The following is a 27,615-nucleotide window of genomic DNA, read 5'->3' on the forward strand; positions in this document are numbered from 1 at the left end:
ACCTGGTAAGGACCTAGTCCTATATACTTATTTTCAGCTATTGCGCCTTTTATGTAGCAAAGTGAGCAGCACTGAGAGGGTTTTTTTAATCATATTTAGGCAAACATGGATTCCCCTTCTTTATGTTTACTAAAGCTCCTGAAAAGCTTAACATTTTGAATATGCCAAAGGGATGAATGTTTGGGGATGAAATGGAGGACAAGAGCTATCATTTAGACCTGGACGGCCTAACTCATAGTTAGCACATATAAAGAGGTCCATCCATCAAGCAGTCTTCATTGCATGGCTGGGGATGCTAAAATTTGTCCTTCATAAGCTCTTTCTGGAACTGTCTGGAAATGCTCCAGGTATTGTTTCCACTGGGAGTCTTATGCCACTGACCTTGCTTCAGTCTCTATTGCAGGGCTTGCCTCAACAGGGAAGCAGTCCCGGTTGGGCAGTTTGTACCATCCGTGACTGGCCTTGGGCAGTATTGATGGGGAGGGTGGACTTATACCTCTAGAGATTGTCCATGCAACAGTGTGACCAGCATTACGATCTCCTTCTATCTTCTGAGCAGAACTGTGGTGCCACAAAGCAATAGTGCTGAAGAGATATTAAAGCCCTTGTCAAAGGACTTATTTGGGTTGCTTTTGATTAAGTTCAGCTACGCTAGTCCTGTGCAATACTTCACTTTTCATTTTTACAGTATCATACGCACGTGTTGTAAAAGTGAAATAACTGCACTATAAAAATATTTTAAGAGGCATATACAACATGAATTACAATTGCCGGAGGATAAGCCCTTTCTGCTGCCCTGAGCCAAAACTGAAAATGTTGCTCTGCGCCAAGGGGAAGAAATAAAAAACCATAAAGCCTTGTCCTGTCTCTGGGTACTTGCCCTAATTTTGGCAAAGAAGGAAAACATCAAGAAAGTATATGCAAGGATGCATTAGGTACAGGACATCCAGTTCACAGAATAACCAGTAATAGCAAAACGTACCATGGAATCTGGTCAAAACAGCTTTGGAAACATTTTAGAAGGGTCGAGAGCCACAAAGGGTGTTATGTGCTACAATAATCATAGTCGTTGGGCAAGCCAGCAGAAGAATGATTCTGTAGCTTGATGGTTAGGGCACCTCACCTAGGAGGTGAGAGACCCATGTTCCTGTCTCACTGCTCCAGTGATTCTTTAATTATTAATCCCCAATACAGCAGCATCCATAGGAAAGTGTGAGGGAGACCTACACCAGAATAGCTCAGTGGTTAACACCCCCTCCCCCAAGAGGTGTTGGACTCCCCTATTCAAATCCTTTCTCCCCCCTCTGCCTGAAATGGGGCTTGAACCTGGGTCTCCACATCCCAGGTGAGTGCTTTAACCACTGTGTTTATAAACACAGGAGGAGGGATAGCTCAGTGGTTTGAGCATTGGCCTGCTAAACCCAGGGTTATGAGTTCAATCCTTGAGGGGGCCACTTAAGGATCTGGGGCAAAAATTGGTCCTGCTAGTGAAGGCAGGGGGCTGGACTTGATGACCTTTCTTCAACATCCCTTCCAGTTCTAGGAGATTGGTATGTCTCCAATGATTACCTTTACCTTTAAATTATAAAACCGCCACCTGCTTTTGAATTTTGAATGGGACCCAATCCAGTGGGCAGGCTATAAGCCAGGGACTGGCAACCTTTGGCACGCGGCCTGTCAGGGAAATCTGCTGGCGGGCCAGATGGTTTGTTTAAACAGATTAAACTTAACTTCATACAGAGAGCTAAGATATGGAGTTAATTTTCTCATAAAGGTCTGTTAGATGAGACACCCGTTCACTTGATGGACAAAACTAGGCTGTAATCACTAGGCCGAAGAGTGGATAGAAAATTACTCAAGCTATGAAGCCCTTTTCACCCTTGAGTTTTGAATGAATTCTGGTAAGAAGTACAGTGTGAAGATTTCATATGCTTTCATTCAGAAAGGTGGGTTTGAATGCTAAGGGTGGACATGTAGAAAGAACCTTTAGCTTCTTTCTTTCCCTCTTCAACTATGCATCTGAAAGACGATTTCTGATGGACAAATTCATGTGCAAAGTGCTCCATCTGGTGGTAAACACAAGAGCAGAGGCCACCAGGAACCATCATGATTTCACAGAGAAAAGTCTCTACTCCTCAACAAATTCTTAAAAGCCTCTCACAGTGGGAGAGTAGTCACTTCAGAGTTGAGTCAATGCAGTGGAGTTTTGTAGAACTCTGTAATATTTCTAATGCAGCTTTAAAACAATTCTTCCTGGTTTTGCTACAAATCTGTCACTCAGGCCAGAATATGTTGGAAGTTCTGCCAAGGACATTTTTATGAAGCGGGGCTGAGATTCATTCCAGCGAACCTGGGTAGCTTTACTGGGTGAATGGAAACTGGGCAAAGCGAAGTAGCAGTGATGTTCTGACGATGAGAAAGACATGCTAACATACAGATATGCCATTATCATGCTGCATCATGATGTGCCGAGGCAACGACAGGAGGTATATGTCCTAATGTTACAATGTACCATTTTTCTCTCTCCCGACTACCCGCCTTCTCCGCATTGATGAAGTGGGAAACCTCAGCTGAGCTTCAGAGGTACTTTATGAACAGAGGGCCAGATCCAGAAAGGAAACTGTGCAGCTGCAACTCCACTTCCGTAACAGATTACTTTCTCCCGTATCTCCACTGGTTTGGGCCCAAAGACCCCTGCCTCCCAAGTACTCCCTGGACTCTGTGCTACCAGTGGATGGCCCCAAAGACAGCTCCCTTGAAAAACAATTCTGTTAATAATGCCGCACCCCACACACTCAGCTCAGGTCTATGCAACACAGCTCTGGTCTACACTACAGAATTACTTTGGTATAACTACATATATAAGGTGCAGCTGCACTATGCAAGTTTCTAGTGTAGATAAGCCCACGGTGCTTGAAACACTAGTGGCCACTTGGAGCTTTGTCTGCGCTCGTGTTCCCAGTTACCGGCCCAAAAGAACAGTAGTACCAGTGGGAAATTTAAGAAAAAAAGGTAAGACCTAGTGTAGACAAAGTCCTGGCTTCCTCAGTCAAAACATCCCCTTATCATGGCGGATGCAGCATCTGCGCAGTTTGCCAAGTGTCCTGGGGCCTTTGGGGACGAAACATGCTGCATGTGCAATAGGGATCTTCGCAGGCCTGTCCCAGAAAGGCTGCTGCTGCCCCCTTCTAAAACATACTGAGGGGATGTGTATGTGTGTAACGTGCTGTGTGTGTGAGAGAGTGTGCTGTTGTAATAAGATGGGTTAAATCCTTATTGAAACTGATGGGGTGTGAACATGCCCTTCATTTAAAATAGCTGTCAGAGACAGTTTAGGGGCCCTACATAAAACAATCTATAATGGAGTCCGCTCAGAAATTAACACCACATGGGCAGAGGGCTCCACTGGGCCTCTGTGTGTGTGTAAAAGACAAGCTGAAGATGGAGTGCAGACATGAAACTGAGAGAGGCATAGCTAGAAAGTCACGGAGCAGCCTTGAAGCATGATGTGGCCCTGGGAGAAGTCCAAAAAGAGGCTTTGGGTCACACGTGCTGGATGAATGAAGTTTGGGGCTGTAGGCAAAAAAGCTATCCCCTGTTTTTGGTTCCTCCTGGTAAGAAGTAGAACATTGTACATACCTTGTAAATAAACAAGATTGCATCAAAGAAAATACCAAACTCCATCGTCAATTTCTGCTCCCAACTGGAATAACCTACAAAGTCCTGACTAGCCACTCAGGTAAAAATGGGGTAACAGTATATAAATAATGAATTGTGTGTGTATGTATATAATGCACTATGTGTGCCTGTGTGTATGTACCACTGGGTGTGCATGTGCATATCACTGTATGCATGCATGGGTAATTACTGTGTGCGCATGCACATAACACACTGTGTATATATGTATATATATGTAACACTCTGTGTGCATATGTAACACACTCCACGTGTTGTGCATATGTAACACACTGTATTTGTCTATGTATGTAACACTGTGTGTGCATGCAACATACTCTGTATGTCTATGTATGTAATGTTGTGTGTGTCTGTGTATGTAACACAATGTCTGTAACACTGTGTATGTCTGTGTGCATGTAAAACTGTGTGTTACACACCCTGTGGGTCTATGTGTATACACACAACATTCTGTGTCTGTGTAAGACACTCTGTATGTATGTGACACTGTGTATGTATGTGACATACACAGTGTGTATGTAACACACAATGCATGTGTCTGTGTATGTAACACACGGTGTGTATGTGTAATGTGGGTGTATATCTATGAATGTAACACACTGTGTGTGTTGTGTAACGCTGTGGGTGTATGTCTGAATGTGAAACACACTGTGTGTGTATGTAACACACGGTGTATGTGTGTAACACACTGTGAGTGTATGTCTAGGTATGTGACACACACTCTGTGTGTGTATCTGTAACACATGGTGTGTATGTGTAATACACTGTGTGTGTGTATGTGTAACACTGTGGGTGTATGTCTAGGAATGTGACACTTTGTGTGTGTGTGTATGTAACACATGGGGTATGTGTGTGTAACACACTATGGGTGTATGTCTAGGAATGTGACACACAGGGTGTGTGTGTAACACTGTGTGTGTATGTCTAGGTCTGTGACACACACCCCGCCTGAGGAGGGACCCACAGCCCGCCCCGCCCCCACCGGGCCCTTCCGGCCGCGCTGCTCGCCTGGGTAGCGCCGCCCTCTCGCTCGGCTCCCCAACATGGCGGCCAGCAGCGCCTCAGCCTCCGCTTCCGCCGCGGCGCCCCCCGGGGGCTCCAACCCGGCCGGGCCCGGCGGGGCCTCGGGCCTCACCGCCTCCATCACGGGCACCATGAACAAGAAGAAGAAGCCGTTCCTGGGCATGCCGGCGCCGCTGGGCTACGTGCCGGGCCTGGGTCGCGGGTGAGCGGGAGGCGGCCTGCCCCCCCCCCCCCAGCGCCCTCCCCTCCGTGGGGCCCGGCCTGGGGCCCCGGGCTTTGGCGAGCCGGGGCTCCCCGGCGCCCCTTCCCCCCGCCCCCAGCTCCCGTGTAGGCGCCCCCCTCCCCGGCCGTGCAGCCTCCCCCCCGTTTGTGGGCGGGAGGCAGGGGGGCGCTGGGGCTGCAGGGCCTGGGGCACAGTGGGGCCAAGGAGAGCCCCTCTCCTGGCACCTTAAGGCTTGTCCACATGAGAAAGTTGTACCCCTGGGGTGAACTTAAACTGATTTAAATGGTGTCAGTGCGCCACTGCCCCAAGAGGCGGTGGCTGTGTTGATGGGAGAAGTCCTCCCATTCTGAACCGGGGGTTAGGGTGGTGTAACTGCCTCGCTTGGGGTGGGGGGGATTTGCGTCGGAAATGTCTAGGCTGTGGTTGGCACACTACAGGTCTGTCACATCTTACGTGGATTTAACATGGGCGAATTCAGCTTTACGCGGTTGGCAAAAACAAAAAAGAGAAAAATAACAATTTAAATACTGTTCCCGTAGTGCAGGTGATTCCGCCCGCCATTACACGCAATGTAATTTTGACTATACGCGGTTTTCGCTTTACGCGCTGACCGCAGAACGTAACCCCAGTGTAAGATGAGACAGACCTTGCTCAGGGAGTTGAAAAATCCACACTCCTGAGCAATCCAGTTAAACTGACAGTGGGGCTGTGCATCTGTCAACCTAGGGGGAGGTGGATTACCTAAATCAGGGGTTCTCAAATGGGGGGTTGTGAGGTTATTACATGGGGGCTCACGAGCTGTCAACCTCCACACCAAACCCTGCTTTGCCTCCAGCATTTATAATGGTGTTAAATATATAAAAAAGTGTTCTTAATTTATAAAGGAGGGTCTCACTCAGAGGCTTGCTATGTGAAAGGAGTCACCAGTAAAAAAGTTTGAGAGCCACTGACCTAAATCAGTGTAGCTAGGGTCTTCGCTGCAGTGTTTCAAGTGTAGACAAGCCATAAATCTGTTTAAATTCACATCCTAGGTTAAACTGGTGCAACTTTCCCATGTGGGCAAGGCCTTAGGAGCTCAGTGTGAGACACTTTAACTGCATTAGAGTTTATTGGGAGAGGGGGGAAAAGGCTAGAGACATGGGGACTTAGGGCTTCTGAGCAGCCAACAGCCTCCCCCTTGCAGGTGTCCTGTTACACAGGATGGGGGCTCTCTCTCTCTCTCTCTCCATGCTCCCTTGCCCTCGGTCTTACATATTTTAAAAAAGGAGGTGGACCTGGAGGAGTGGGAGTGTAGGGATAATAGCTGGTGGGGAAACAGGGAGCAGGGCTGTATAAAACCTGGGTCCATCCTGCATAAAATTGTCTCTTTAAGAAGACAGTTGTTCCTGCATGACATCACATCATTTAACTATGGGGGCCAGGTAACATACCTGTGAATTACAAGTTTGTTCTAAATGATCTGGACAAACTGGAGAAATGGTCTGAAGCAAATAGGATGAAATTCAATAAGGACAAATGCAAAGTACTCCAGTTAGGAAGGAACAATCAGTTGCACCCATACAAAATGGTAAATGACTGCCTAGGAAAGAGTACTGCGGCAAGGGATCTGGGGTCATAGTGGATCACAATCTAAATATGAGTCAACAGTGTAACGCCGTTGCAAAAAAAATGAAAAATCATCGTTCTGGGATGTATTAGCAAGTGTTGTAAGCAAGACACGAGAAGTAATTCTTCTGCTCCATTCCATGCCAATTAGGCCTTAACTGGAGTATTGTGTCCAGTTCTGGGTGCCACAGTTCTGGAAAGATGTGGACAAATTGGAGAAAGTCCAGAGAAGAGCAGCAAAAATGATTAAAGGTCTAGAAAACATGACCTATGAAGGAAGATTGAAAAAATTGGGTTGTTTAGTCTGGAAAAGAGAAGACAGAGAGGGGACATGATAATAGTTTTCAAGTCTATAAAAGGTGGTTACAAAGAGGAGAGAGAAAAATAATTGTTGTTAACCTCTGAGGATAGGACAAGAAGTAATGGGCTTAAATTGCAGCAAAGGGAGGTTTAGGTTTGAAACCAGGAAAAACTTCCTAACTGTCAGGGTGGTTAAGCACTGGAATAAATTGTTGAGGGAGGTTGTGGAATCTCCATCATTGGAGATTTTTAAGAGCAGGTTAGACAAACACCTTTCAGGGATGGTCTAGATAATACTTAGTCCTGCCATGAGTGCAGGAGACTGGACTAGATGACCTCTTGAGGCCCTTTCAGTCCTATGATTCTAAGCCTTTGTAATGCCTCACTTTCAGAGTGATTAAAACATCTGTATATTGTAGCACTATTGCTACAGGCTAAATGGTGGCTACTGGTCTCTCAATATAGTGCTACAGGTTTTACCACCCGTTCTGATATTGGCCCAGCTCGAGATGCCAATGACCCAGTGGATGATCGTCATGCTCCGCCAGGGAAGAGAACTGTTGGGGACCAGATGAAGAAAAACCAGGCTGATGATGATGATGAAGATCTGAATGATACCAATTATGATGAGGTGATGCAGCTGTAGCATTCTTGTTAGCTTTTTCCTCCTGGCTGAGGGAGGTGTCTATAATTCTGCTCCCCTCTACCCCTGCACACCCAAACTAACCAATCCCCTTCATCATGGCAGATCTCCAGTAGAGGAGACAAGGGCAGAGTTCCTTGTAGAGTCACATAACACTACGTTTTGTTTGTATAGATGCCACAGCGTTTTTTGTTTTGATGTTTGTATATTATGGTTTAATTGTCCATACCATGCCCCGAATACCTTGGGAGGGATCTCTAAATAAAACATTAGTCTCGGTCCTTTGTGGGATGCATCTTTCATCTGCCTCCAGAAGTGAAATCTGAGCTCTGTTGCTCTTTGACGTATCATTGTCTTTATTTGGACTGTATAGTCTCTTGAGTTGAACCAGGCAAAATTGAAGGAAATGGTTTTACCTTATGGGAATTTTTGTTTACTAAAAGGTTTTGCTGTTGAAATTCATACACTATGGGCAAGGGAAGGGTTGCTTTTATTTAGGGTTTTGTTAGCTGGATGCTCTTATTAGAAGTGGCTTGCTGATCTTTTCCTTATCCCAAATGATGTTGATAACTGTGCTAGACATATCAGAGCATCTTTAAACTGAAGTTACTGTTTTTAAAATTCTCAGTTTAACGGCTATGCTGGGAGCCTGTTCTCAAGTGGTCCATATGAAAAAGACGATGAGGAAGCTGATGCTATTTATGCAGCTTTGGATAAGAGAATGGATGAACGGAGAAAAGAGAGAAGGTATAATTATTGCACTGTCAAGAGAGGCATTATTTGCTGATTTTAGTGGGGGGTGAGTCTAGGAGTCAGAACTTGTGACTTCTGTTTCCAACTCTTCCACGGTCTCAATCTGTGTTCTTGGGCAAATCTCTAAATGGCAAAATTCTCAAATGCAGCCATTGATTTTGGGTAGCCAATGTAAGAGATGCTGGGTCTGATTTTCAGAAGTGCTTGGCTTTTTGTATGACACCTTGAACAGATGTTAATACTGACTAGCTTCTCTTACATATGGTTGAAGTGACTGAGGTTTGGTGATTTAGAGAGATGCTAATCCAAAACTAATATAATTGAACTTAAATACATCATACAACAAGTGAGATATTGTTAGAGAAGTCTTCTAATCTGAATATTTTGTATGTTTATTAACAAATGTTACTAAAAACAGAGTATTTGATCAAATCCATAGGGAGCTGGGGATTAAGACTAAACATGGATGTAAAGTTCAATTTTTATTCTAGAGTATTATTGCTTGAGGATCCTGCAATATGCCTTATTTGACTACATATTTAATCTTCTTCTGTAAATAGATAAATAACTTCAACTTGCTATATGCAGTATGTGTAACTGTTCTCTGATATAGACTTATGCCTTAAGAGCTGTGACCAAACAGGTTTCTTCTATAATAATGGTACTGGATTTAGTGTTTCTGTGAACTTGACTTCAGCACTCTTTATTTTCTAGAGAACAACGGGAAAAAGAGGAGATTGAAAAGTACCGTATGGAACGTCCCAAAATTCAGCAGCAGTTTTCAGATTTAAAAGTAAGGCGATAACTGTCCTGCACATGAAGAAGAGATGGACATGACTTGGGGCATTTATTTGCACAGTTCCTATTCTATAGTATTTTCTATACAGGCACTTATTAAGAATGTTATGCATGTCCCCTGCCTTCAAACTAGAACTGATTTCCATTGAATAATAGACAAGAACAGGTATGAAAGTAGTAGCTAGTGATGCAGAAACCAATTTTGGGCTGATAATGTCTTAAGTATTGTAGTATGATTTTCAGCAAATGGTTTTGGATCGGGGACACAGGTTGCTGTTTTTTTACTGGTCAGTATTGATTTAAACCAAAGTACTGTTGGTATATGCTGTTAACAGTAAATCAGTATGATTGGTAGTTTGTGTGTGTGTACTCTCAGGACTGGTAGGATTAAATACTTACCAGCCATTTATTTGTAGGTGTATGTGGTCATTGCCATTCCTTCCTCTCTGCCAAATGGGCATATTAGGGTATTGAAATATACACATATGTTGGTATCGGATCTTTTTGGCTCCACAAGTGTAAACAAGCCCTGCACCCTGAGAGTTGGTTAGTCCGGTCACCCAGCTGAGAAGCTATGTTGCAATTCTGCTTTTTCAAAATGTGCATGATTGACATAACTGATATGGAGGGAGAAAAATTTCAGTCCTGACTCTCAACGTTTTCAAGATGCACATTGCAATTAGTCAGATTAAACTACATATTCATAATACCCTGTTAAAATTTAAAAACAATTGCTACCAGATAACAAGGCAAAAGTATAAAAATATCAGGTCAAGATCCCAGTCTGTACAAGGAGGGTTCCTATTAAAAGTATACAGCTCTCCTGTGCACTGAAATTCTTTAGTGTTGACTTTTTATTTCAAAATGGGACCCTGAATTCTCTGAAACCAATAGATTGATAGTCCACTAAAAATTGTAAATTTTAAAAACAAAATTTTCTAAAATCAGTAATGACAGCTTTTGTTTGTATAGAGGAAGCTAGCGGAAGTCACAGAGGAGGAGTGGCTAAGTATTCCAGAAGTTGGTGATGCTAGGAACAAACGTCAGAGGAACCCACGTTACGAGAAACTGACTCCTGTTCCTGATAGTTTCTTTGCTAAACACTTACAGACTGGGGAGAATCACACTTCTGTGGACCCACGGCAAACGGTGAGCATGAAAACAAACAAACAAACATGGAGAAGTTACCGCTTTACCGATGGTAAATTGGAGAAAATGGTTAATAGTACTAAGAGACAAGCACTTGCTGTGAAATGTGCCTTATTCTTAGCCTAGAACACATCCTGCAGTTCCATTTAAAATAAAGACAAAGGCACAAGGCTTAACCCTTTCTTAAGTGAATAGCATATGGAAAGACCTCTTTAGTACGAGAGCCTTAGAAGAGGTCGTTGTGTGTTGCAGTCCCAGGCTTATTGGAAACTTCTGTTTTATTCAGCAAACTCTGGAGCTGAGCAGAATCTGAGCAAGAATAATCAGACAGCCTTTTGTTTTAACAATGGAAGATTCTAAAAATCCTTTTGTTTTAGCTCCGTTTGGCTAAGGGATGTCCATAATTAATTTTGGTCAATGAACCAATGTATTTCTTATTGACTGAAACTTTTCCAAATATGTAACACAAAGTGGAATTTAACTTCCCCTGGTGGCTGATGTATTCAGTTTCTTCTAGAATTAAGACATTTCCCTTTCAGTTGACAGGTCAGTGGTTGATGTTTTTTGGATCATAATTAATTGTTTAAATGGGCGCAGAGTACTGCGATTGGCTGATAGAAGAGAAAACTTATTGGACTTAAATTGACACCAAATGATTATATGACTTTATTGCTGATATTCTTTCAGTTAATATTGTCATGATCATCTTTTGACACTTCTTAATGAAATAAATCTGAGAACATACCTATTCTCATGTTTTATTGTTGAATAGTACCACTTGATGATCCATAGGAAGTTATTCAACTCCCAATATAAGAACCACTGTTCATACTGTGACTTGGGAGGCAATTGTTCAACTTGTACTGGCAATATTCTGGGGAAGATTTTCAAACTCATAAACATCTAGCACAGAGGTGGGCAAAGGAAATTGTATGGTGGGCCATGAATGCCCGTTGGGGGAGGGAGACTCTATGGGGTGTAGCATGGGGGGGCTCTATAAAAGGGATGTTACCAAGGTGCGAGGAGGGGGGCTCTACAGGGTGGTACCAGGGACTCCTAGGGGCCCTGCTGGCAGTGACACCAAGGCTGTCATACCAGGCACCATCACAGGCAGAGGCACCCTAGTTGGGACAGATGTGGCCCCTGGGTGGTTTCGAGACTCTCGAGGGTGGGGCCGTAGGAAACCGGGAAGGGATTGGGTGTGCTGCTGCATGGGTGTGGGGGGGGAGCTGCTGTGTAGGGGTGGGTTTCCAATCCTGGAAACAGCACAGTGAAGTTGCGCCTGCTCAGTGTGGCTCTGTGTGCCAGAAGATGGTGCTCATCAATGGAATTGTGAGTCGGGGGCTGGGAAGTGCCAGGCGGTGGAGCGAGGCAATCCCCCAACATTGCTCACCGGCGAGAGCTCGAGGGCCGGATAAAAACGTCTGATGGGCCGGAAGCGGCCCACAGGCTGTAGTTTCCCCACCCCTGATCTAGCACCTATTGAAACTCCATAGGCGCTGAGCGTCTAACTCCCTTGAGTTCTGTTGAAAATCCCAGCATAAACCTTAATAATATGTCTCATTTTTGGCAGCAATTTGGCGGTCTGAACACTCCATATCCAGGGGGTTTGAACACTCCGTATCCAGGAGGAATGACACCAGGGCTAATGACACCTGGGACAGGTGAACTGGATATGAGGAAGATTGGGCAGGCCAGGAATACCTTGATGGATATGAGACTGAGCCAGGTAAGGCTACAGGAACACAATAACCCTGAAAGGTGTACCTGAGGTGTACCTGTTTTGTAGTGAAGCCTGGTTTTGCAAAACTATTTTTATTCTCTTTGGATATTAAATAGTGAAAAAACATTGAAAAGCACGGCAGTAAGAATTAAAAGAATACCCTACAGCCCTTAGCTACAGGCCTGTTCCAGAGGAATTCTCTGGGAGATGGGTCAGTGCATTTTGGACCATCACAGAGGAGTTGAACTTGCCAGTCATGGCAGAAATGGACATCAGACCTAAAGAGTCCGTTTTTAGTTTGGTGCGATGGTTGTTCCTCTTATCTTAATTAGTGAACCATTCAGTACACAACACTTATCCTGAAATGGTATCATGGAGTTCTATATTTATTTCAGTGTTTTCAAGAGCAAATTTCGCTCTGGTTCAGAAGTGAAAAGATGGCCTTTCTAACCACCAGCACTACACTCTCCCATGGGATCTGAAAGTCAAGCTGTGCGCTTTTTGACTCTGTGGTGTATATTTGCAAATATTAAAGATTTGTCAGGCTAAATTGCACCCTTTGTTCTGCTTGTCCAACCTATTATCTGAGAGGGATTGCTCAGTATAACTAAAGGCAAAATTTGGCCAGATGTTTGGAACTTAACTAACAGTCCTGTTGATTCAGGTGAGAGAACAGAATCGGTATTCCTTTCCTATATCTGTGTTAGTTCTGCAGTGCTGTCACAGAAGTAAAAAATGCACCATGTCATTAACATCATCTATGACTGAATACATACACTGGTTGTTTGTTTGTTTTTACATAGTCGTAGAATGTTGAATGAATAGCTACATTAAAGGCAAATGCCCATTAGAGACATACTCATGGAGATGTTTCTGTAGACAATATTACAAAAACTTTTTTCTTTCTCAAATTGTCCCTTCTCCCCAGTAAAATCAAATATTTAATTGTTACTTTACTCTTCAGCTAAATTCCTTAGTTAATCCTTTCGGGGATTTCCTTAAGCAAGCCAGCTTCATGTTATCTTTAACTGCAAGTTGGTACCAGTGCCATTTTTTGTAAAATCAACAGTTCTTATGTGTTTGCCAACTTTTTAAAACATAAAATTAGAGTGTATGTAATATTAACAAATGACAGTTCATAGACAGTTCATGACTATCAGCGTTGTTGGTACCTGCAGCAAGTTCTCGTGTCTTTGACAATTCTCTTGACTGAAACCCAGTCAATAGGACAGGTGATGTCAGATGCCCTTAACGTCTCCAAACTGAAGATCTTAATATCTAATGTGATCAGCTCACTGAAGAAATTAATGGGATTTTTTTGTAAGTCAGCATGTATAGGCTATTTCTGCCTGCTTTTTCACATATAGAGAGGTTTGAGTGCATCGCATTGGTTTCAATTCCTATTTTATGATTGTAACAGGGTCTAGCTAAAAAGCATCCTCAGTGGACAGGCTCCATCCTGCTTCACAGATATTTTTCTTCTCTACTCAATCCTCCCCTCCCTGCTCCTTTACAAAGTTACTAGTGTTGGTACAAAAGCTGCCTCCTCTGCAGCTGCCATTTGGAACACCCTTTCGGGATCTTTTTACCTCAGTAACTTTCTCTTTAATTTCTAATCTCATTTGCAAACATTTTTCTCCTTTTGATTAAGCCTCTTAATTTCCCTCTCCGTTTTCTTAAACTCCGATAATGTGGCTTAATTGTGTAAATCATTTTGGGATACGTTGTGTAGGAAAGGTGCACTGCATTGTCATTTGTTTTAGAAAAACAAAAAACCATGAGTTTAAGCAAAGTTTTCCAGTTTATTCCATTTTGGTTTTCATACCAGATGACCATGTAAGTTAAGAGAAAACAGTTTTTGTTTGTTTTCACTCTTAATGTATTTTTCATTGCCAAAACTGTAGTGCTCTGACTGGTAATTTCAGCAGCTTTGGTTTTACTTTCCCAGGTGTCTGACTCTGTGAGTGGCCAAACTGTGGTGGACCCGAAGGGATATCTGACAGACTTGAATTCTATGATACCTACACATGGAGGAGATATCAAGTAAGTCTAGTTTGGGGTGAATTGGTTTGGCATTTATTAATGGTTGACCCTTCTGCATGTAAATGGAAGTTTTATCTTTCTAATGTATTTGGCCAAAATGGCTTCCAGGTGACCTTTGTACATGTCTGAAGGATTCCACTCATCTTTACTAATATGTTGTATTTATGAAAATTGCTAGATTGATGGCATTGGAGACTGAAGTACCATAGGACAGGTTCTGCAAGTTCTCCCTCATCAGCATACCTAGATTCTGGGCCTGGATGAGTTGTCTCTGTGACTGAGGGAGTACAGTTTCTTTACCTATTCAGTTCTTGTGTAGACTGCCAACAAGCATGCCAGATGTGCTGGTGGCTTTCTGATGCAGTTACCTATCTGCTAGGAAATAACCCAATAAATTTCATGCATGCTGCTGATCAGTGACTGCCCTTAGTTAATACTGACCTCGATTTGGCCTGGTGACTTTGTGAAAATACCTGTAGCTCAGTCCTCGCTCACATCTGTATTCAGTCATTTAAAAAAGACTTACTTAGAATTCAGGTAGCATAAGTCCATTTTCTTAGTGTCAGCACTAAAAATCCAGGAAGTTGCCAAGTGAAACCAACATTTACATGTGCAAGAACCTCAGCTCCTTTGCTTTAAATGTCCTAAGCCTTAATAGCCAAAAATGCTTACACACTTGTCAATTCCACAACAAGCTTTCACTTTCAGCATGCAACAATCCACAGTGCACATGTGGAACTCCTGAAAATGTCACTTAAATATACACAACCTTCATATTGACCTCAGTTACATTAAAATATATTCTCTATAGTGGTATAGTGGTAGTATATAATGTGTTATCTAAAAATGTCTGAGGTCCGAGTTAATGTGCATCTGAGTGTGATTGTGAGGAACTGGGTGTGGGGAGCTTATTGGTGAAGGAGAGCTGTTCCTTAGCTTACTAAAAGCTTTGTTGTTTGTATTTTCACCTTTACCAGTGACATCAAGAAAGCTCGTTTACTTCTGAAGTCTGTGCGGGAGACCAACCCTCATCATCCACCAGCTTGGATAGCTTCAGCCCGACTGGAAGAGGTCACTGGCAAACTGCAAGTAGCTCGAAACCTCATCATGAAGGGGACAGAAATGTGCCCCAAGGTAAGAGTTGTTTTGCATCCCTGTTGATTATTGCAAAAATTTGTGAAAAGAGTGTGGCCAGTTCTCTTACTAAAAGCATATTTTCCTCCATTGAGCTTCTCAGTATAGATTAATACCGTATAACCTCTCCTGTAACATATCAGAGGAGCTAGAACAGTGTTTATCCAAAAGCTCTAGTTTAAACTTGTTATGGGACTTTTGCCACTGTTTGCTCTGATGGAAAGGGTGTCAATTTCACTGTTTGCTGACCCACAGAGTGAAGATGTTTGGTTAGAAGCTGCCCGGCTGCAGCCTGGAGATACGGCTAAGGCTGTGGTGGCCCAGGCAGTCCGCCACCTTCCACAGTCTGTCCGGATTTATATCAGAGCAGCAGAACTGGAGACAGATATACGAGCAAAGAAACGTGTCCTTAGGAAAGGTGAGACCTTCTACAGGGTTATAACAACTAACCCTTCAATTTCCTGCAAGCGTTCTTCTAAAAAAATAATTAAACATAAACTCTTGGCCTGGGGTTTTAAATGTTATTCTTCTTGTCATCAGCAAGAACATATTCTTTCACACTATGTGTGATTAAACTGAGGAAATCATTCCTACAGGAACTTGTTGAGGCTAAGAACTTAACAGGATCAAAATGGGATTGGATATAGAGTTATAGTTTTGACAACAAAAAATTTGGAAGGGATATTAAACCTTGTGCTTCAGGACTTATGCCAGTCTCTAAGGGTTTGTCTACACTACCCACCAGATCGGTGGGTCGTGATCGATCCCCGATTGCTCTGCCGTCGACTCCAGAACTCCACCTTGGTGAGAGGCGGAAGCGGAGTCGTCGGGGGAGCGGCAGCGGTCGACTCGCCGCTGTCCTCACGGCCAGGTAAATTGACCTAAGAAATGCCAACTTCGGCTACACTATTCGCATAGCTGAAGTTGCGTATCTCAGGTTGACACCCCTCTCACCCCCCATGTAGACCTAGCCTAAGTATTAGGGACTTACAAGCAGTGGGGTATTGTACTTTTCTCTGAAGCATCTGGTCAGAGGATCCAGGAGATTGGATTGGATAGATCTCCAGTATGGAAATTCCTATGTTCCTATGACAAATAGTTTTTCTCTACATTATTTACTCAAACGCTTGCATCTTTTATGCTGTTGCCCATCACAGCTCTCGGCCATCTGAAGTGTACTGCCTCCTTCAAACTCATAATGCCTATTCATTAACTAGCACAGAACAGCTCGGTTGGCACTTCTCTCTCATGACTGATTTATCCTGGTGTGTTGAAATTAGAGGTCTTACCCATGGCACTGCAACATTCATTCTTTGGCTGCTTGAAGTCAGTGTGCCAGTCCCATTTCAGAAGAGATTAAAACTACCTCCTTGTCAAGTTGCTGAATCCTAGCATTTAAATTCTGTAATAAACACTTGGAGTTGCTGCCGTTTTCTAGGTGTCTAGGGAAAAGGATAAGGATTTAATGTCTTTGAAGATCTTTAATATGCATCAATCCATAGTATTAAATGACTGCATAGCATTTAGTATGATTACGGCAAGGATTAGGACCAAGGGAAGTAAATTGCCTCCTATCTGACTGTTGCAACTTAGTTGGTTATCTGTGATGAAATGACACTTGTGTTGTACTTGCCAACATTTGAATAAAAGATTTGCGCTTCAGCTTCAGTTGTTGTTCTGGAACTTGCAAGAGTTCAGATATTTATTTTGTGTGTGGCTTTTTAATTATGGGTTAGATACGGCAAAAGAATTCTGCAATGTGCTGCTAAGCACAGCTGCTGCTATTAAACTGTGTCTGCCTATAAAAGTTGCAATAAGTATTAAATAGAAAAACAGATGTTAGTCATATGAGAAAGTGATAGATTTCTGGATGTGACTTGTGAGCTGGATTATAATGATGATTTACAGCATGTTAAGTACACAAGTTATTTTTTCCATCTGATGTTTAAATTATTAGAGATATTGTATGTTCTGTGAGCAGTTTTCAGTTCAGAATATTATCTGGTAAAAAGTTTGGTGTATAGCTGATTATGTTGGTGGAAAAGAGTATAAATTTATCATGCTGCTTCTAATTTCCACATGTTACTATCAGCTTCATGATGTTCCTAGGCTACTGCTTCCTATGGTGCAGCACAAAACTGAGGCCTGGAGGCATTTGGATCAGAAATCATGTGAGGACTTGCAATTTTAACCAGTATTTACCAGAAAATAATCAGGGCTAAGTGCCAAGTAGCAGCACTGAAATATGATCCTGTAATGTGCTTCTCTTTTGTTTCTGTGGGTTGTATGATCCTATCACCCAGCAAACACTCTAGAGCTTCTAATGCTTTTATCCTCTCTAGTGAGGCAGCAAACTGAGTGCTAGAATCCATTTTGAGGTGTAGAAATTAATGCTGTGTCTGTGAAGACATGCTCTTTCCTGCTGAGTAGCACTTAAAGCTGTCAAAGGCTGACATTACTCATTTAGAAGGCTTTAAGAAAAGCTCCCGCCACTATAAACTTAATGAAGAACAGTTAACGTCCAGCTAGTCAGAATAACATAATTTTCTATATGTATTTTCTTCTGGTTTTGAGTCTGAGAGAAGCTCAGGATAACAATCTTTGTCTTCCCTGGACCTTTGTTGAAACAATTAAAGGGACACCATTGACTTGAAACCTGCTCAACTTCAAAAACTCAGGTTTTAAAAGTAATTTCAGATGTTACACTTTCCTTGGAATCATCTTTCATTTTTTTGTGGTTTTACAATCACATTTTTTTGTTTTAAAAATGTTTCTCTTCCCTGTTGCTATAACATTCCCATATAAGCATGGGACAGACTAACCAGACAGGCAAAACAGTGAAACTGAATGTACACAAAGTGCATCAAATAAAAAACACCTGAAAAGTAGAGAAATATTCTGTTGTAATCTTTTGGTGTTGCTTGTAGTAATAAAAGGAACACCCTCTGTCATATCCATTTTTGTGAGAATTAATCCCTATATGCTTGTTTTTATACCTGAGTGAAAGATGCAGTAACAAAATGCCTGTCCTAAGGAGCTAAAACATTTATAATGTTCTAAAATTGATTTGAACGCTACTTAGACCTGTAATATCTAACAGCTCTAAAATCTCAAACTGGGCACAGTCAAGATTAAGTGGAAAAGCCTTTAACTTGCACAACAGTTGTCTGAAAATCACTTTTGTTTGGCTTGGATTGGGGAAATAGTGCTTTATGGCTTCTTTGCTTTCCTGATTTTTGTGTTCTGACAACCATTGAAGCAGTTTCTGAAAGAGTTAATACAGATGTTACCAGTTAAGACTTTTGCAGCCTGTGGAATTTCATTTTGCTCCAATTCTTCCATCTTGTACTGGCTGAAGAGAAACAAGAGGACCTTCTGATTTGGACAAACAGTACTTTTTCTCCCTCTCCAACTTCACTTTTATTTTTCAGTGAGCAAAACTGTTGTAATGATTTTTTTTTTTAAGACTTCCTCAATGAAAGAAAAGGGATAGCTATGTTTGCAGAAGTGATTATTGCTAGTACAGCATTCTCTCTCTCGTAAAAGACTTCTTTACCAAGATTCATATTATTATTTCACCTTTCTAGCCCTTGAGCATGTTCCGAACTCAGTACGCTTGTGGAAAGCAGCAGTGGAGTTAGAAGAACCTGAAGATGCTAGGATAATGCTGAGCCGAGCAGTGGAATGCTGCCCAACCAGCGTGGAAGTAAGTCGTCAAATCTCTCTCTGCTTCAGGTTAAGGATATTCCTATAGAACGGGTCTGATGTTTACAAGGTTTGAAAAGCAAACTTGACAGTAAAGTGCCATGGGCAGATTTACCAGGCGTTTTAACTGACCAGCAAGACAGGTCTGGCAGTATCTTTCTGGGTTAATTTGCATGCCTCAGGTGATGGTTTTCAGCATGTTTTTACACGTCATTTTGTTGTGTACTTGTTACTGTAATTGTACATGTAAATTGGGTAATTGTACCCATAAATGGCTAGTTAGGCATATTTGCTTGCACGGTTACCTAATTTGCACATGCATTTATGATAATTGCACAAATACACACACTTTACTTAGGCCACTGTTCTTTTCACTTTAAAAACATTGAACCATATATTGAGCTATAAATCCAACTGACAACACAACAGAAAATATTACTGCAGAATTCCAACAGACAACATATTCATACATTTGGAATAAAAGGTATTGAATTTTCAAGGCCAGTGGTAAACTCTGATTATTTTACTACTTATATATTGGCATCTTGCAGCCTACTTATAGTGTGAGATAGGCAGAGTCTACCAAAGAGTATATATCTGCATGGTGCAAAGCCTTATCTCTCTCTGTTGACTGGGCAGATACTGCTGTATGAAGTGTTGTCGTCTCCTTGTTTTAACATCTAACTTGTTGCTGTCCAGCTATGGCTTGCTCTGGCAAGGCTGGAGACATATGAGAATGCTCGCAAAGTCTTAAACAAAGCCCGTGAGAACATTCCAACAGACCGTCACATTTGGATAACTGCTGCCAAACTGGAGGAAGCCAATGGAAACACTCAGATGGTGGAGAAAATCATTGACAGAGCTATCACGTCCCTCCGGGCAAATGGGGTAGAAATCAACAGGGAGCAGTGGATCCAGGTACTCGTGTGTGTTCCCTTTTTAAAAAACCCTTCTATGCATGCTAGTATTGGACTACAGTCATACATTTCAGATTGTTCATTCTCTTCCCGCTCTGAAGCCCACTGATGCAAAATAATATGGAACTTAACATTTCTGATATCGTTTATCAACCAGTCTCCCATGTCTGAGTCACTTCTGATCAGTAACTATGTGAGCTGGAAGGAACCAGGCTAGTGCCATGATTAAGTGGTATGTCTGGAAGTAACCTGCAATCTAGCTGGAGAACGTACTTTACTGTAGTCAGATTTACATTTTTTTTTTTTAAACTGTGCTACTTCAAGCAGCTGCTGTATGCGGGGCGTTAGGGGCACAAGCCTCAAGCTGTGCTTTTGTGTATTACCTACTCCTGGATTTATTGATTTAAAAGCCATCTACTCACCAAAAGGAGGCCTTTTCCGGCAACACATTACAAAAAATGGGTGTAATTGATTGCATGTGGACAGCAAAAAGTAGTGGAGTGATTTTGTGCAGTGTCCACATCTGAATATTTTGGGTAACAATGATGCCTGCAAAGCCCCTGGATTGGCAATAGGCTCTGCAATGTACCTCTCACTTGGCTTAATGTTCTAATCCTTCTGTTTGAAAAAATTGGACTTGAAAGGCAGAAAATTATTTTAAAATAACGTATAAAATATTTTATTGGCCTAAAGCACTTGGTGGAGTGCATGAAGGCAGCAAAGTGTTTTCATATGTTCTTGTTCTGAATGCAAATTGAAATTCAAGTAAGGCAGTGTCTGAGCCTACCCCTATTAACGTTAATCTTGTATATGCACTGAAACAAGGTGGGTGAGGTAATATATTTTATTAAATCAACTTCTGTTGGTGAAAGAGACAAGCTTTTGAGCTACACAGAGCTTTTCTTCACATCTGCATTGCACAATTGGCACACCAGTCAAAAGAATATCAGTTAGGAAACTATATTTTTTTAATTATAAAACTACCATTTCCATTATCATTTAAACCAGATACAACTTCATTTATAGCAATAGGAACCAATCTAATGAGGGCTGAAATTAAACTTCCATTATAAACCTTGCTGTCCTCCTTTCTCAAACTTCTGTAGTGCTGGAATTTTCCATGCTGGATATCCTGTCAGAAGTAGAATTTACTTTGCAGGTTTCAACTTCTGCAAAAAAAAAAAAAATCTTTTTTGAGTTGTGTATATATTAAAACAAACCTTTTCCCCTGTGTATGCTGATAAATGTGCCAAATGTTTCTTAATTTGGTGGTGGCCGACAGTTTTATTTAAACATTGAGATCTGAGAATCAAGCCAAACATAAAGGAAGTTCAGTAATTTTGAGGTTATGAGCATTGATGCCACCATCCTCCATTTGTGTATTTGTTTTCACACACAGGATTTTTGTTAGGTTTTATGGCTAAGTCTGTCTTGGAGCATTTCTTATCTTCTCATGCTCTGTCTCCCCACTTCCCTTCATAGTTTTCAGAATTTTATTTTGGAAAAATCCACAGGTGGCTCAGTCCAAAGGGAATCAGTGAAATGGAGAGAGGGGACCCTTCCAGGCTGGAGATGTCATGCTTTGTCAGTCCGTCTCCTGCTCAAAGGATGCAATATAATGTGCTGTCTCCTTTGCTGGCTTTTCACACTGGAATAACATTGTCTTAGTGTTGTTCTTATTGTCTCTAGGATGCTGAGGAGTGTGATAAAGCTGGGAGTGTGGCTACATGTCAGGCTGTTATGCGAGCCGTGATTGGGATTGGGATCGAAGAGGAAGATCGGAAACATACCTGGATGGAAGATGCAGATAGTGTATGTCTGATTGGGACCCTTCTGTTTTCTTTTAATTATAATAGGGGAAAGGGACTGACAATTGGGAAGTTAGATCTATTTTTTGTGAAAATAAAGGGCTGATATTACTGGCCAGATGCCAACAGACTCTGTGCAAGCTTGTCTCTGAGTTCTGTCAGCACTTCTCAGTTTTGAGTTGCAGCAACCTTCCTGTTCTAGAGACTGCTAGTTGTGCAGAAATTTTGCAGTTGTTTTTGTAATATGAGTAGATATTGTAGGCCAAGGTGGCAATTTTCAAAGGAGCCTAAGGGAGTTAGGTGGCAGACTTCTTTAGGCTCCTTTGAAAATTCTAGCTCAAATGTTTACATCATCTAACTGGATTTCTTTGTCAATCTGGAATAGACTGAATATGCACTGACAACTAAATTACCAGTATTACTTTTATAAAAGTTCCAAAGCTACATTTTCAATATGTTGACCTGGAATTGAGCCTACAAACCATGAGTGCATATGTAATCATGTTCACCAGTGAGATCTGTAGGTAAGCAATGCATATGCAAGCATATAGGACCAATTTTAAAAACATTGGATTTTAAAAATCACCTAAATGACTTAAGAGCACAAGCCCAATTGAAAATCAATGGCATGCGTTTTCCTGAGACTCCTAGGTGCTTGTGAGAATCCCACCATTGCACTTTAGAGTAAAACATTATTCCGAATCCAGTATATATTTAATTTCTGTTAAGTGATTGCTATTCAGATGTTTATCCTGTTGCTATTATATATACTTGGTAAATACCACTCACCGGAATGCTTGTAAAACCTTGAGCTCTGTGTCACCATTGGTATGTACATCATTCTATCCTGCACTTTATATCTCTAGGCCCTGTACTGACTGACTTTGGATTTTCTCCCCTCCCTTCATTTTTCTCTAGTGTGTTGCTCACAATGCCCTAGAGTGTGCTCGGGCAATTTATGCTTATGCCTTACAAGTTTTCCCAAGCAAGAAAAGTGTTTGGTTGCGAGCAGCCTACTTTGAAAAGAACCATGGAACCAGGTACATATGCTGCATAATTCTCATGCTACCAAAAGGGTGTTCTTACAGTTCTAAAGTGTGTGGGTTGGGGTTGGTGTAGGCAGAGAAGCTAATAAATTGACCATAAACTATTGAATAATAGGATTTAAAAAGTCTCTGAGCTGGTGAAAACCCATTGGAATTGTATGCAGAACTGAGTTTAATTTCTTATGGTGGTAGACAGCACCTACTTGTGTGAAGTCATTAAAAATCCTCTTGGTGAATGGGGCTACCTGGTATGTGGGAAGGATATGGAGGTGGTGTTAAACCTCTTGGGAATGGGACATCCGAGAAATGGTGGGAAAGTAGGATGGTAAGTCACTTGTTTCATTTAAACTTCTCTAGGTACGCTCATTCATCAGTCAGCCAGTGTGTGTAGGGAGGCCCTCAGTCAGGTTTTAATTAAAAATGTTACTAATTTGTATCAGATAAATGTTCTGATTAAGATCACTCTTGAACTTAAACTTGAAAAGAAAAGAAAAGCCAAACTGCAGATAGTGCATCTTAAAGCTTGTGGTGTGTCACATGCATCTAATATTTTCTCCTTAGAAAGCTTGGAAGGGGGGCTAAGCTTGTAAGTGCCTATGGCCGCAATCCTACAGACACACTTGCAAGTAATCCCGTTAAAGCCAGTGAGACTACTCAGATGTAATTGATGGTGGGATCTGGGACTTAGCTTGTAATGTTCGAGCACTTTCTCAACTTTTTTTTTTTCCCCTCCACCGTTGTCAGTAGCCTTTCAAGTTTCCTGGTGGTGACTGACTTTAGCCCCCCTCATTTCACTTGTAAAATACATTTTTACTCTACTGAAAACATAGCCTCTTATCAGTGTGATCCAGGCTACTTCAGCTGATAATGCTGGAAAAGACTTCTTCCACAGTTGCCACCATATCTAGTATGGTTTATTGTTTGGCTGAACAGCGCTTTCCAAGACACACAAGCTGTATGTGAGCTCTCTCCATAAACACTTGTTTCACATGATGGTGTCTTAACAACGATTCACTTTTTGTAGAGCCCTTTTCAGAAGTTGATTTTAGAAACTTCATGGGAAAAGAACCCACCCCCATCTCCTTATGACATGATTTATCAAAGTTTACAGCATTGGACTTTGCAACAATAACTATTTATAACATGGAGTAATAGTGGAAGTAGGGTCTGGCAGTTCAGATTTATAGATGTGCCTTCATGTTACCGTAGCTCACATTTTCTCATTTCAGGGAATCGCTGGAGGCTCTCTTGCAGAGAGCTGTGGCTCACTGTCCTAAAGCAGAAGTGCTGTGGCTCATGGGAGCCAAATCGAAGTGGCTGGCTGGAGATGTGCCTGCAGCCAGAAGCATTTTGGCCCTGGCTTTCCAGGTGGGTGTAGTTGTCATTTGAGAGACTTGAGCACATGGCAGATGCATAAATTAATTACTGCCAGAATGGAACAGAGCAAAGCAAATGATGAGGTCCTTTCTAGAGAGGGCTCTGAGCTCCCGCAGCAGCAAAGTTAGCCTTTCAAAATGGCAAAACTCCCATTCCTTTTTGGTTCTGTTTCCCAGATAGAATAGACAAGCAGGCTGGAAGCAACCCTTTCAAAATTGCCACTCCCAGCCCAGTTTCCCCAATTAGCAGTCTCCCCTCTATCAGCAGGTTCCTCTGGATGAATTAGTCTACTTCCTCCATTCATTGAAACGTAAAGGTTTGGATTCCAGAACCAGGATCACACCCACAGATAGTGCAGTGCCCTCCTGTTTGCCCCTGTAATTGTCTGTAGCCTGGACCAGTATAATCAGCATACTGCAAAATGAAGGAAGTTATCCTTCAGACACTGAAAGGAGTGGGGAGCTCCATAGTGCTGATGAGGAGGAGAGTGAGGCCTCCAAAGCAGAGTGGTAGTAAAACTGAATGACAGCAGAGACTCGTTCTTACTGGAGGTGACTGATGTTTGATTCCACAACTAGGTTCTGGGAACTTTAAATTGTTCTTAGAGCTCTGAACCTTTCCCAGCATTAATGCGCTGAAGTTACTTGTATTGCAGGAGCACTTACAGACCCCAATCAGGGATCAAGGGTTCATTTTGCCAAGCACTGTCTACAGGGGTAATAAAAAAGTCCCTGCGTCAGCTTTATAATCTTTTCACTACTTTAATTGATGGTTCAGAAGAGAGTTCAAGGACCAACTCTTCTGAGCAGTTTAGAAATGAAATGTCCAATTCCTAAACTGGCGTAGATCCTTGGATCGTGGGTCTGTTTGGGAGAACTCTGTGTAACCTTAAAAGGCCATAGATGATTGGGAAGAGCTTGACCTGAGATTGACAAGGGCCTGATTACAGTTTAAATCTGAACCAAACAAAGGATTAAATCTTCTGATGTATCAGAGTATATATTTGTCACTCTCTTCTCCTAGGCCAACCCCAACAGTGAAGAGATCTGGCTGGCTGCTGTGAAGCTGGAGTCTGAAAACAACGAATATGAAAGAGCAAGGAGATTACTGGCGAAAGCACGTAGCAGTGCCCCCACAGCCAGAGTAAGAACATGTGATGGGTGGAACGACAGTCGTCTTTTGGTGTGGGGGAGAGGGGAGGGAAGAAGAGGGAGTTCCTTCACTTTCATGGCCCCAGAGACTTTCCAGATGGCATCCTGCTATTTGTCTTTTGCAGGGTCATGGCTGATTTGTTAAAGTGCTTCCCCAGCGCATTGCAACATGAAGTAAATGTATTATGGAGAAAAAAGACTAGGATCAAATAAAACTTTAGATTGTTACACAGATGGAAAAAGCCAAGAAATTCCCAGTTACAGCTGACAGTTTATGTAATAGTCATGTTACATAAAGCATGTCTTGCATTTAATTTCTCGCTTTTAAAAATGAAACTATCCTATTTGTAGGGAAGACTTTCTAATGCATTATTTTTTGCGTTCCTAGTACAGGCATGTTATCTCAAAGGTCAGACTCTTCTTGTTTGTGATATAAAACTACATTGGTATGTCAATACGTAGGATGTAGCTAGCAATATTATTTGTAGTCAAAAGTTATTTTGCCAATTTTCAACTGGGCCATTTTAAAACACCCTCCCATCCCACCCCTCAAACAAAATAGATCTAGTCGACGTAATGGGGAAAATAAAGCAAAACTTAATTTAAAAGATCATGGATACGAGGTAAATTTTTTAAACATTCCTCTCTACCTGGCAGTCAGGGTTGTGAAACTTTCGTATGTCAGATTCGATGCTGTTGCTCCTTGAATGGGCTATTGGGGGTGTTCAAAGATGTGGGAAGCTAATAGTATCTAAGTATCTTGCAATCTGTATTTGATTTTTGGTTTTAGTCTGTCACAATCTGGACCAGCAAGAAGCACATTATCTCTCAATAATGGCCCTTCTAAATGGTAAAGGAAAGAATTGAAAGCAGTATCTGGCAGTCCTTAGCCTTCTAGTTCAGAGCTTTGGAGTGTGGGGAAGGAGGGAAAGAAGTCCTGGGAGCCACATTGACAAGTGTGGTAGAGACCTGAAAAAGGAAAGGGGGGTGTGGTAGGAAAGCCAGTGAGCAAATTCATGTTCATGTGCTCTTCTACTGCCTAAATATTTTTGCCTGGAATACTTCTTTAATATCACTATCTGCACTCTGCTTATAGTTGGGGCAAGGGTTAAGTTTGATCATGTTGTTCCAACTCCTGCATAACTTTTGTGTTGATCTCTAGCTGTTGCTGACTCCCAGAATTTTTTTAGCCTCAATTGTCATGTTTTCAGAAATCTGTTCCTAGTCTGCACATGTAATAGCTGTATGTTTGTGGAACAAGGAATCCACTGCATTGATGTGTCACTGGATCAGTAACTGCTAATGATAAAGCACTTTCTTGTCTGGTCTTAGGTCTTTATGAAATCTGTGAAATTGGAATGGGTGCTCGGGAACATTGCTGCTGCCCAGGAGCTCTGTGAGGAAGCCCTGAAGCACTATGAAGACTTCCCCAAGCTGTGGATGATGAAAGGGCAGATCGAGGAGCAAGATGAACTAATAGAAAAAGCTCGGGAAGCCTATAATCAGGGGGTAAGGATGGAATGATTCCATCTCTGCTTCATGCCTCCAATATGGGGAAATCATGTATTAACTGTCTTCCTCAAAGCAAAAGCCATAACTTGTAGGAATCTGTCCCTGCAGAGTGGTAGGCTGGATGCTGACATCTTGCTTAAAGGGTAGAATGATCACATAGGAATGGCTAGGTGATGAGGATGAACAAAGGATGAACATCTAAACCAGAGTCTCTGGATAGAATTTATCCTCCACTAGAGTAACATTCGTTCCAAGATCATTCCAAGTTACATATATTTGGTGCATTCAGATTTGTCTGTGTAAAATGAGAGGCTAATCTCTTCTTTGTCACACATTCATGTTCTGTAGTATAAACATCAAACCACACATCCAAGTAGATTGACTGTGGTTATGCTATAACCGAGTTACCTATTCTTTCGGTTGTATTGACAATGTTAAGAGGAAACTGGCCATATGCTCGTCTTGATTGGGGGCGGGGGGAGGAATTCAAGCCCCCCTTTAAAATATTTACTTTTTCTATTTAATATTCTAATGGCTACCAAAGAAGAAAAAGTGCCCATTGGTAGGTTTTACGGGGAACAGAGTGCAAGGAGAGAGCTTATGTAGTCCAAAGAGATAGATTAGCCACCAAAAAGGTGCATGCTGCCATATACTTCAAATATATTTGGGGCATGTCTTGGGAGTGATGTGGAATAAGAGAGTGAATGTTCTTAAAATTAGCCATGAAACTGACATGGAGACATGTTAGTAATTGGAGGCTAAAAGTGGCCTAAAGTCCCTTAATGTCAAAGGAAACCTAAATTTGGATACCATGTTCTCCTCTGCTGGTGCAGCGCTTTATGTTCCATCTCAAGGCAGCACAGATTTTAAATACACCCATTAGTCAAGGTGTGTGTCCTCATAACACTGAGGGGGCTCAGTAATACACAGCGCATTGCGCTTTTTTTCCCTGGAACTTCAGGAGATGAGACAAAACTATTTTTCGCAGGGATTCCTATCACAAAACTCA

The 27,615-nt window shown here is 41.9% G+C and overlaps 1 protein-coding gene across 1 annotated transcript in view; it reads left to right on the plus strand.

Moving 5' to 3' along the window:
* Positions 1 to 4,710: 4,710 nt before the first annotated feature.
* The window catches only part of PRPF6 (pre-mRNA processing factor 6), a 35,010-nt gene continuing 12,105 nt past the window's right edge, over positions 4,711 to 27,615 (plus strand). Inside the window, exons 1-16 of the mRNA XM_044985760.1 lie at positions 4,711 to 4,921; positions 7,313 to 7,478; positions 8,119 to 8,237; positions 8,958 to 9,036; positions 10,014 to 10,190; positions 11,764 to 11,919; positions 13,862 to 13,956; positions 14,934 to 15,090; positions 15,346 to 15,508; positions 18,678 to 18,796; positions 19,495 to 19,713; positions 21,402 to 21,524; positions 22,439 to 22,560; positions 23,796 to 23,934; positions 24,967 to 25,086; positions 26,427 to 26,603. Coding sequence (XP_044841695.1) covers positions 4,740 to 4,921; positions 7,313 to 7,478; positions 8,119 to 8,237; positions 8,958 to 9,036; positions 10,014 to 10,190; positions 11,764 to 11,919; positions 13,862 to 13,956; positions 14,934 to 15,090; positions 15,346 to 15,508; positions 18,678 to 18,796; positions 19,495 to 19,713; positions 21,402 to 21,524; positions 22,439 to 22,560; positions 23,796 to 23,934; positions 24,967 to 25,086; positions 26,427 to 26,603 — 2,313 coding nt within the window. The 5' untranslated portion in view covers positions 4,711 to 4,739. The remainder of the gene's footprint in view (positions 4,922 to 7,312; positions 7,479 to 8,118; positions 8,238 to 8,957; positions 9,037 to 10,013; positions 10,191 to 11,763; positions 11,920 to 13,861; positions 13,957 to 14,933; positions 15,091 to 15,345; positions 15,509 to 18,677; positions 18,797 to 19,494; positions 19,714 to 21,401; positions 21,525 to 22,438; positions 22,561 to 23,795; positions 23,935 to 24,966; positions 25,087 to 26,426; positions 26,604 to 27,615) is intronic.

The sequence above is a fragment of the Mauremys mutica genome, chromosome 13, assembly GCF_020497125.1.
Source record: "Mauremys mutica isolate MM-2020 ecotype Southern chromosome 13, ASM2049712v1, whole genome shotgun sequence".
NCBI lineage: Eukaryota > Metazoa > Chordata > Testudines > Geoemydidae > Mauremys > Mauremys mutica.